Raw genomic sequence first — 12,469 nt, forward strand, 5'->3', positions numbered from 1 at the left:
AACAGCATTAAGTATAAATATGGAAACTCGGGAGCTATCGTCTGGTAAGTAAATAGAAGGTTAAAACAAAAAAAGTTTGTTGTAAATCTAGACAACTTTGACAATTGATTTTTATAACGCTAACGTACGTACTGTGTTTAAATATTGATCCACCTTCACTTCATCATAATATCATACTAATTTTAAATAAACATTACCCTCATAGAAAACTGGAATAGAAATAACTCTCCCCTACTTACTCTATCTCTTTAATATTCAGACACTGTAGGCTGTGGGAGGAGAGACAACATGTTAACTAGCATTTATGAGGTAACTGACCTCTGCTTAGCCTGTAGGGTCCTTCAGAATTGATTATTAATAAAATATTAATAATTAATATATAAACTTTAATGAAATCAGTATGATTTTAGTAAAACTTCTATATAGCGGAGACACACAAGAAAGAGGATTTAATCCATTATACAAAAGTGTTCGAGAAAAGTTAATATAAAAACAATTAATTTACATATATATAAAGATAATATAATTTTCTCCAAATTCCGGAAATAAACAATAACATGTTTTCTCAATCATCGTCTTATGAGACATTGATGTTAGACCATAAATTTGAAAATTGGCTGACTGTATATCGGATTTCGAGGATCAAACTGGGGTAGCTTTTTGAAAATTGGCGGAGTTTCGGAGAAAAACACGGACGGTTTTTTTTTTTTTTTGTATAATACTTGGAACATAAACCCTAAAATTTTCAGGATGGTGTTTTTACATTCTGTAAAACACACTGAGGTGCTGTATATATACATTTAATGCTGAGTACACAATAACTAAGTGTCTATGTTGACACTACCTGAAAAATATATTTTATGAAATGTGTCCGTTATGAAAAGTCCTAAAGGGGAAAAAATTGGTTTCCACGTCCGGAGTGGTGGTGTTCCTCCATAATAATAATTTATTTATTTATTTATGGGGCAACCCCCGTACAAATATAGTTATCCTGTGAAATACATGAAATAGATAATCAGTTGTAGTAATTTTACAAAAATGATGAGTTAAAGATCGTTTATATAAACTAATAACAAACGATATACCCAAGCTGGGTTATCCACATTCGTTAGAATAAAATAGTAAAACAAAAACGTCCCTTCATATTTAATAATATTAAAAAAAAAAAAAACTATACCTCCTATTGTGACGATAGGTGTCCAGCTCTAAGCAAAAGATTTTGGGTACATATATAAAAAACAGTTTAAGGTCCAATTCAGAGGGTACAACAGACAGAAATTCGTACAACTGATTTCGGTTAATATCGCTTAGCTTTGGCATGTATCGGATTTGGTTCTCATGATACGCGGGGCAATTTGTCAAAAAAATGGAAACAATCCTCCAGGGCCGTTCCATCACAAGCTGGACAAAGCTTCTGTGGGTCCAAAGTATATTTGTGTGGACCGACATTTAGAGCAATTAGATATTTTCCAGAAAGTCTTATTTGGGCAATTATTATCAAGTGAGTTATAGGATAGCTGATTTTTAGGTAGCTTTGAGGAGCACCCGTTTTAATGAAGACCCTATTATTAAGTAGATATTTTTCAAAATATTACGAATTTATGAACTATCTGCCTTTATTTATTCTGTTTTTCCTATAATCTCATAAACAAAAATAAAGATAACAAATAAAATCTTTTGAAACAATATTATTTATGATAAAATAGAACTATTGTTGTAAGCTCAGATAGTGCAATAGATATAAGTATTTGTGATAAAACAAAAGTATATTTAAGGTTGAGATAAAACACGAACAACTCTTTAAATATTTCTTGTTTTTATTAATAGTATGTCATTTAAACTAACCTCATTCCCAAAAGATTTTCAAGATTTCATTTTTCCTCATCTAAAGCCGACCAAGATAACATTCACTAAAAATATCCGGTTACAAAATGGGTTGCGAGTTTACTTTCAAGCTTTCCGGAATGACAAATAGTTAATTAACATTAACTAGAAATAATAATTACTAATTAACTAAATGCTATTAGTAAACTTTATAATACTGGGTACTTGTCCTCTTCTGGATAATCAATAAATATTTGCGTGAAATGATTTATATGGGTCTTCACTCCCACACATTTTCTCATGGTGTTCAGAGATAACTTTATTGATTACTCCGATTACTAAAGCTATAAAATTATATTGCCTATGTTGGCTGTCAAGTAACCAGTTACAACAGACCAGTTATCAGTTAATGACCTACTGAACGACTACTAGTAGGCTATAAACATGGCATCTGCTTAGTGAGTCTAAGTATTTTGTTCCTCCGGTCCGAGGAGTCTGCGACCTCAACTCCATATTGTATTTAAACAAATGGTTTGGTTAGATATAAAATAATAAAGTTCCTCGAAATTGAAATAAAACTATTGATAAAGTACAAACAAATATAAATTACTATCTATTTTATATTAACGTATATAAAATGCGACAAAAAAAAAAAAAAATTAAAATCTGTAACACTACAACCCATGAAAGGTCAGTGGTTCAGTACTTTGTAAGGAAGTACTGTTTCTAGACCAACGGTTGGGCAAGGAGGTAATTTAGTCAGAATCACTCTCACTCCAGACTTATGTATAACTTAATTATAGTATCACCTAGTCAACTTCAATGGTCAACTCATCCAATTGGAAGATTCTAAAAAGTCTCAAAGCTCTCAAACAGGCGTGAATAAATAACCATTCAACTAAAAACTACGCAAGATCACATCTCACGTCAACAGTCTAACTTGATTATTATTGCTCAGGATATAACATAATTTAGGCGTGTTTGCAGAATTAAGCAGAAAAGATATTAATATTGTAATTAAAGTGAGAATTAATCCAATTATTACCAACTCTGAGACTGAAAAATGAAGACTTGCTCGTTACTTGTATACTTTTAACATAATAATGAAGCCAACATTAAGCAAATTTATTAATAAATCTTATTTTAGTTACCAATAAAAATTTCCTTATTAATGTTAATGATGGATAGATAGTCGTTATAGCATGAACACGAGGAATATATTTTTCAATAATTTATTAAGTCAAAAATTAGTAATTTTAATCAATTTTTATTTTTTATTAATATAACCTTATAACCTTTCCTAATGAATATTTGTAAGACCCTTTCAATATAAAATTTTTTTTGGTTGGTGTTGAGTGACGTAAATTCCCTTTGTCAAGTCTACTGCTATAATTTTTCCCAAAAATAATTTGTTTGCGAATGTCTTTTCATTAAAGTATCTTTCGTGGTTTCCAATTTTTTCTTCCACCTTGACATTTTTTTTTGTGGTTTTCCTTACCTCTACAGTGTCTCCGCATTGAATTAGTGGGTTGGAAATTTGTGTGTTAATTAAGTTGGAGTTAGAAAATTGTCTTTTAAGGGTCTCTATTTTTTTTTTTTTTTTTTTTTTTACTAAATTACCATTTTTATTTTTCTCAAATTACATCGAAAATACTGAAAAACATTCCAGTGAGATATAAAATTTGTGAATCGAAAAATTCCCTGATATATCCCCTGGCTTATCCACTAAATTATTATTCACGTCTATATGTTTAGTTTTATGTCTTTAATATTAATATGTTGTAATAATTAATATGAAGAAGAGTTGATTTTAGGAGAGCGAAGAATTAGTTTTTATGTTAGTTACATTAATACAACCTATTCAGAGAATTAATCTGACAATTTTAAAATATTTAAATAAAACTTTTATATTGGGTTTTGGAGAATGTTGTCTTATCCTACCTTTGTAGTGTTGTTTATCTTATGAAATATTATGGAATGCACTAGAAAATGACACCTGTCCCATATCTCTAGCTAAATCGAGAAAGTTTCTGCAGCAATTCTAAAACTTGTCTTTCTCTTTTTATCCCATTTATAGGGAATTAATAGCTCTGTAGTACAAAAGCGAGTGGACATATCTTAGTAAAATATTACATTTTACGATGTTTATAAATATAAATTCAACACCTGTACAAAATTTAAAGAAAACTTGAGAAAGTAAGATTCAGATTGTATTAAATTATTGGAATGATCCAGTAATAATGAACAAATTTAATCACTTTTAAATTTTTATTCTTCCAAAAGCTTTCAAGTGCAACGTCATTTATTACACTGATTCAGAAGATGTTATGCACTAAGAAGATGGCGTCGGTATTAGCAGACCTTGAGAGGCATCTTCGCTGATCTCTATTGCCACACCCTCTGCATATTGAACATCTTTCTTCTTATCATTCAATTCACTCTGCATCCTTCGACATGAATCACTACTTATATCAAGTGCACATTGAGTGCTAATTTGTCGCTCATGGCGATGACGTGATTGCCTGGTAGCCGGTATTCCCGCTCGGCCCAGTAAGAGCTACCAGATCTTAGATAGGAGACCTGATAACTGTTATCATCAGGTAGATATGGCACCTGAGGTAGGGGTCGTTATCAGAACAGTCAGTGATAAGGGCTGTTAGTGATGTGGGGTTTCCTGGCTCTCGAAGGATCTCAGCAGCTGTCTGAGCCCATACCATGGTGAGTCAGTGTCTGTGTGTGTTCGTCTGTGTACATATTCGTTGTATACAACAGTACAATAGTGAAGCGAATTATGTAAGGGTATTCATCCAGTCTTTGCCAAGTACGTGAACGTCCTAAGTGTCTTGATGTTGAGAACCTCATTACACATTAGTGTGATAAGGCCCATAGCATACTCGATATGAGCATGATCTGGAGTCCGTATTCTGAAGATGATTAATACGATCTTTTTACCTCAAACTTTTCCTAGCATGCATAGTTCTTTTTACTCTTTTTTTTTTTATTAAATGGAATCAATCTAGTCCAAGAGCTTTAAAAAAAACGTTTAAAGAACGTGGTGAACTTAACTTTGGGAAATTAAAATTTTGCACATTTCGCAAGTTGGCATTAAGGGTTCATTTATTCAAAATGAGTGATAACTGTTAAGAAAAAACCACACACACACACACCAAACTAACTCATCAGCCTCTAGAGACAAATAGTCAATCATATTTCTAAAATGAAAAAAAAAAAACTTTACCTTTTAATATTTCACTGTACCCAGGCTATTGTTAGGTTCTTCAATATAATTAGTATGGAATCTATTTGTGATAACAGAACTATGTGGTTAATATAGTGATTGACTATTAGATGTTATTATTTGGTAATGCATGAGTGAAAAATTTATAAATATATTGTTTTATGCAAAACGTTAGTTTTTAAGATCCTCAAAACTAGGGTCAACGACCTTTCAATCTGATATATTTCGCCTGAATAAATAATGTCACTCCTCGCTCTCTGTTACTTTAAATCTGTAAAAAATTATGCGAGGTCTCCCTTAATTTATTTTCCTTTTTTTAATGCTAAATTTGTGTTAAGTGCAGTTTTAAATTAACTTGTTCGTTTTCGGAAAAAAGTTTCACCAAATTTCTAAATTTATATGTTTATTTTTACTTGATTTAAAAACGGCTGAATGTTTGCTAATAGCCAACTGACTGCAAAATTCTTTATTTTACTATCTCTGAAACAGTCAATCTCTCTCTATAGTACTAGTATACTCTATAGTAGCTCTAAGAAACACTCAATTTTCAAGCTGATATTCGCCAGTATTATTTTTGTTCCCGGCAAATTACTCATTTTCCTCGCAAATTAACTCCGAGAACCGAAGAAATGTTAGGAGTCCGGGGAAGGAATGATTTTAGTCCAATTTTTTGTGAAAAATGAAGTTGAGGAATTAGAAGCATAAGTTTGTATCATATTTCATACTCTTAAGTGGATTTCTATTGCTCATTTGTATCGCACAAAAACAGAGCATTTTCTGTAGTTGTTTACCAAAAGTTATATAACCGTTTTGAGGTTAGTATGCAACAACACGAGTTCTCTTACAGTCAATATTTAAGAGAAGAGATATAATTTTTTATTTCTACATAAATATAATTTCCTGAGTGGTAATTTCGTATTTCATATCATTCCCGTTTAAATATTTAATATATATTCCCCTATTTTTTTCATATATATAGTTCTCGGTTTTCTGATTGCCATAAATATAAAAAAAACTATCAAAATCTTTATTATTTAACACTATAAATATAAACGTGGGATTTCCAAACTTTGATAACGCGTGCCACAACCATACCTCTTCACCTTTATCAATAGTCAGCCACCTTACTTTAATTATTTTTATAAGATAGTAATTTTGTCACTTACATATAAGATGCCTAAAATGTGTCTATATAATCCTATGATCCCAGAATAGGAAAATTTTTTTTAATAGAAAATTTTTTTAAATTAAGAACAAAAAATTTAAAAACCTACAGGTCGGCCGCATGCCACATTGTGGCATGTCTTAGTTGATTTGAGCATCCCTACTATAAATCCATGTTTTAATTCATAACTTCCCTAATTACTTGGCGGGAGGGCGTGTACAGACTCATACACTGTGACAAATTCTCGATCATTGTTGTTTGTTATAATTACATCAAATGATTTTTATTTAAACGAAATTATGCTCAACCTCAACTGAAAAGGATTAGATTGGGAATTTTTCGAGCGAGCGAATGGTTGAATGTGGTATGAGTGGTAGTCGTTGGATGTGATATTATTTAAGCATAATAGTGCAAGCTTTAACCAAGAACAATAGAATATGGTGTATTAGTGAGTACACACATAAAGCCGTTTTGGAGTTACACTTGGGTACGGGTACCTAAATCCACTTATCTTAGATATGTTGAAGTTGATTGTTAACTTAATTGTTTTACTTTCATGTCGGTTTTTGTAGAAATAATAATTGTGCAATAATTTGGCTTTAGCAAAAACGATATAGCAATTAATACTGGATTATTGATGTTCTCATTTTTTAAATATCTTTTTCTACGTTTATAAACCCTACCGAATTATATTTTAAATCTAGAATTAAGATATTAAGTGTTTTTATTAGATTAGAAGCCAACTTTTCGCTAGTTCAGGCGCCATCTGGACGGAAAAACATGAAATCGAATTACTATATAGCATATCTCACTTCGACATCTAACAAAGACTAAACTAATAAATAAATTACGTTACTCCAAGACAGTTCAATGTATGATCTCATATATTAAAATAATATATAGTGTTTTTCAGGTGTGTCCTAACTGGAAAACTGAATTAATTTTTAAAAAACAAAACAAAACACTATGAAGATATGTCCGTTCAGTGTTTTTTTTATTATTTATTTAGGTTATTAGGAATAAATATGTGTTCCTACTACTTAATTAATGAAATGCAAACACTAACTTCTCATGTTAAGTTTTGCTTAAAGTGGTTACGTTGATCATTAAGACTGGCTCGGTATCATTCTTCCACAGCAGCAGTGGTCGGACAGCACTGGAGGTGTTATTGTCACCTCTCAAGATCTAACACTAATTGTTTCGGTTTGTGTTAACTTTAATAAAAAAAAGTCTATGCTAGCCCAGTCAATGACATTAATTCTTTGCAAAGAAAGAAAATAGTTGGAACTCATTAATTTATCCATTATAGCCTAAATAATTCATAACCTTTAAAATCTTTAGAAGTGAATATATTCTAAGTAAGCCTTAAAGAACATAACTTCATAGGGTATCATTTTCTTGTTGATATTTTGAATTAGGACGCATACCACTGAAAACAGCATGCACATTATTTAGATAACTTGAGTGCATGCCGACTGTCTTGGAGTGATTTGTATTATCTGTTAAACTGTTGGTATCATATATATTATCTCTTTATTTATAGAACCTAATGTTTTTTATAGTTCTCATAATGGTTACTTTGTTTGGTTTTCTTTTCTTTGAGCCTAGTACAACTTCGGCACTTTAGAGGTAATTATTCCCGGAATCAAGAAATGTAATTTTGATACCCTCCAGAGCTGGAAATTTTGAAGGCCTCCCTCTAGAAGGATTCTAACTATAAAATAATCTTTTAGCATAAAAAAAAGTTTGGTCTCAGACATATTGGTGCTAGCAACGAAACAGTTCTTAATCTTTAACGAAGGCTCTTATGCCAATACCGAAAGTACATGTGTTAATTCGGTTAAAAGTAAAACCTTATATTTTCTTATGCTTGTAGAGTTTGAAGAAATGATAGTTAGAAACTTTTTAGAGAGAGCTTTTCATTTGTCAAGGCATGAAGCATTCTTGATGGCATAAGAGGCAAACATGACATCCCAAGACGATGAATGCACATGTAATCATATTCTGTAAGCATCCTGGAGCAGGCGACCTTTTGTCCAGCAGGTTATGTCAGTCGTATGCAGTAGAAATTAGGGCTGGGAGGTTGCAAAATCACTCTCTGGGATCAATATTGTATTATATTATATCTGACGTTAAATAAATTGATAGATAGATTTATTTATTGATAGATATTACAATCTGACACACAGTTATACATACTAAAATAAAAAAATAAATAAAATAAAAAAATAATAATAAAAAAAAGTCTCTTAAAATATATACAAACAAAAAGAATAGACAAGATGAACATAATCAAACTATCTGTATGAAAAATAAATAAATAAAATAACATAATGATAAAATAATATATACAATCTTTACACAATCGACCTGAGCCCACTCTATCCCCCACGTGTGAGGGGTAGAGCAGAGCTCATGAGATCCCAGCGCATCCCTCTCGCCGCATCACTGGTAATGAGCCAGTGGAGGCTGAGCAAGTGCGCTAAAGCCGCAAACACTCAACTTGAGTGGAGAATCTGACCATTAATAAATTAAAACACTTGTTAAATTTAAAAAAAATACCAAAAAGGTTTTCAGACCTCGAGTTATGCTTTCTTGAAGGTCTGTGCTAAACAATTCTTTGTTCAGCTACTTGTATTAGTTATATAATGATTGTAGAGGCCATGTGTCTTCTTGCATTAATTAGAATTTTAAAAAATAATGTATTTTGTCATTATACAAGTAGCTTTATTTTAAAAAATGTTGGAATATTTCTAGTGACTTTTTCATCTTAATACTGAAAAATAAAAAGTTACAAAAATTAGAAATAGATTACCATTCTGATGAACATTTGTGATATACAATCGTGTAATCATTGTTGAAATTCACCCATATTTTTTTCAACAACTTTTAGATTGCTTCAATCTAACACATTAATGTCAGCTCAATTTGTGATGATTTACCTCTGATTTCAAGTTAATATTCTCTTGTATTACGTTGGGAGGAACACCGTCAAGAGTTGGACGTTAGTAATTATTGATGGAAGGAGTTCACACAATTAAACCATTGTCGGGACTAGTGAGTCTTTGTTCGCCTGTTTTCTTATTTATTTTTTTCTCCCCTCAAAACTTGTGAGAATCGCTTTCAAGGACTGAAAATTGAGTTTCGTTGTTTGCTGTAGTTCATATTCCATTATGCTCATATTTATACAATACACAGCTACTATTGTCATGCTTAATGTAGAACTAGTCAACAATAATGATTCACTCTGTTCATAGATTGAAAATCTAGTTTTTAGTTAAATACCTCCTTACAATGACTTATTAAAAAAATAATAATAATAAATTATATTATTTCAAATTCTCGAGACAAGGTAATTATTTATTAAATAAATCAAAAATTCGTATCCATTTCTGGACCCGTCTATCAACAAATATGGTGGTGTATTAATTGTTGATAATCTTATAGAGGAAAATTAAATGTTAATGATTTTGAATTTAAATTTTAAATAAATAGGCTTTTAACTTATAATAAAGAAAATGACCTGGGCAGAATAGCCTGCAAAAGAAACTTTAAATTAATGTGAGGAAGAAATTGTATTGAAGATGGCTAGAATTGCCGAAACGTTGGACTGGTGAAAAATAAAGTGTTGAGACAGAAATGGATACGAATTTTTGATTTATTTAATAAATAATAATAAATTTTGATAAGCTACAATTAAAAATTAAAAGAAAATTAAAAAGGTTTTTTTTAATCCAAGCTGTAATAAATTATTTCCATGATTCACTCCTCATATGAACTTTACCCTCTAAGACAAGGAAATGGTTGGATTTTATTGTTTATTAATGTATGTTAAATATCGCTGTATGTTAATTGGAAATAGAAAAAAAAATCTGATGTTTCATGCATCTCACAACTTTCATTTACCATTCTACTTCCACTTAGAGATGGGATATTGATATCCATATGTTGTAACCGATAATACTGGAATATCGATATCGAAATATATCAGTTTTTCCAAAAAAAAATGAAATTTCTCCCCTAAATTTAAAAAAACAAAAACATACGAATATGTATTAAATAGGTGAGCAAACAAAAAAATTACAGCTGATTTCCCCTCCAAAAATAATACACCTCAGAACTTCATAAATGTAAATTATTTTTGACCGCATAAAAAAAATCTATAAATACCAATAACATCAAGAAATATCAATCCAATAATATTGAATACAAATATCTATATTATCAAATATCAAAGAGTTTCACATGAATGAAATATCTGTATTTTCTCTTATTATCGCTACTAAAGTTTGATATCGATATGATATTGAACAGAAATATTAAAAGACGTTTGAAATGTCGATTTTTGAATTGATATTATTTTTTTATGTCCATAATGTAAATTGGAATATTAATATTTTTCACAATTTTTTTTTAAAACAATTTACTCAACATATTCAATTATACTTTAATTAATGTTGGGTGTCTTTTCTTATATTTGTTATGTTTTCATTTTGGTTGCCATAGTGTTACTATTTACCGTTATTATGAACTTTTTGATTTGGCATGATTTAAAATAGGTCCTCCTATGATTTGCTATATTGTTTTATAATTACTATTTCTTAAATTTGTACAATGTATATATCGATATCAATGCGTATATTTTGCTTCCGATATTCTATCCCTGCTCCGAGTTTATCACAATCCTTACTCGTTCGTACATTCAGTCCCTTAGAACAGATAGGTTGTCAGTTATTCTTTCAAATGGTGTGATATGAAATTATCAGAAAATCGAAAATGTTTAAAGTATATTAACATATTTTACTAGAATATATTAACACATTCATGGCATCTCACTGAGTTCATGTAATGGAGCTAATAGAAAAAAGAGGTTTACATGGAAAGTTTCGATATTATGTGCTTCCCTGTATTTGAGGCCACTGAACACGAACTTGAGGTTTGTCTCATTAATTTTTATGAAAAAAATAAGTTGGTGAACTCTAAAGACTTATATACACTGTTGATGTGAGATATTCTATCTCCGGTTTAGTAAAATGAGACATCATGTTTTCAGATCTGATGATACCTGATTCAGGGAAACGTTAATTGTTTACTACTTTTTATAAGAATTAAATAAGAAGGTAAATTAATTCCTTCCCCTTCCAAAAAAAAAATAATAAAATAATCTTCGAATACTAAAAAAGTTGATTGCTTAATTATTTAGGGCTATTTGAGATATTAAGACATGTTAAAATTTTCCCTAACATTTCAGTTATTTAATTGTGTTTTTCAAATGAAATTAAGATATATATATATAATAAATTAAAACACTTGTTAAATTTAAAAAAAATACCAAAAAGGTTTTCAGACCTCGAGTTATGCTTTCTTGAAGGTCTGTGCTAAACAATTCTTTGTTCAGCTACTTGTATTAGTTATATAATGATTGTAGAGGCCATGTGTCTTCTTGCATTAATTAGAATTTTAAAAAATAATGTATTTTGTCATTATACAAGTAGCTTTATTTTAAAAAATGTTGGAATATTTCTAGTGACTTTTTCATCTTAATACTGAAAAATAAAAAGTTACAAAAATTAGAAATAGATTACCATTCTGATGAACATTTGTGATATACAATCGTGTAATCATTGTTGAAATTCACCCATATTTTTTTCAACAACTTTTAGATTGCTTCAATCTAACACATTAATGTCAGCTCAATTTGTGATGATTTACCTCTGATTTCAAGTTAATATTCTCTTGTATTACGTTGGGAGGAACACCGTCAAGAGTTGGACGTTAGTAATTATTGATGGAAGGAGTTCACACAATTAAACCATTGTCGGGACTAGTGAGTCTTTGTTCGCCTGTTTTCTTATTTATTTTTTTCTCCCCTCAAAACTTGTGAGAATCGCTTTCAAGGACTGAAAATTGAGTTTCGTTGTTTGCTGTAGTTCATATTCCATTATGCTCATATTTATACAATACACAGCTACTATTGTCATGCTTAATGTAGAACTAGTCAACAATAATGATTCACTCTGTTCATAGATTGAAAATCTAGTTTTTAGTTAAATACCTCCTTACAATGACTTATTAAAAAAATAATAATAATAAATTATATTATTTCAAATTCTCGAGACAAGGTAATTATTTATTAAATAAATCAAAAATTCGTATCCATTTCTGGACCCGTCTATCAACAAATATGGTGGTGTATTAATTGTTGATAATCTTATAGAGGAAAATTAAATGTTAATGATTTT

At 30.1% G+C, this 12,469-nt stretch overlaps 1 protein-coding gene across 3 annotated transcripts in view; it reads left to right on the forward strand.

Moving 5' to 3' along the window:
* Nucleotides 1–12,469, forward strand: part of MESR3 (misexpression suppressor of ras 3) — a 129,718-nt gene that overhangs the window by 81,710 nt on the left and 35,539 nt on the right. Inside the window, exon 1 of one of the 3 annotated variants that reach the window (XM_014428313.3) lies at nucleotides 4,437–4,542. The exons of the other annotated variants lie outside the window; for them this stretch is intronic. Within the exon in view, the coding sequence (XP_014283799.1) occupies nucleotides 4,487–4,542 (56 nt within the window). The 5' untranslated portion in view covers nucleotides 4,437–4,486. Of the gene's footprint in view, nucleotides 1–4,436; nucleotides 4,543–12,469 lie in introns of those variants that run through there. 3 annotated transcript variants of the gene reach the window in all.

The sequence above is a fragment of the Halyomorpha halys genome, unplaced genomic scaffold, assembly GCF_000696795.3.
Source record: "Halyomorpha halys isolate HHAL.00 unplaced genomic scaffold, Hhal_1.1 Scaffold710.1, whole genome shotgun sequence".
Lineage (NCBI taxonomy): Eukaryota > Metazoa > Arthropoda > Insecta > Hemiptera > Pentatomidae > Halyomorpha > Halyomorpha halys.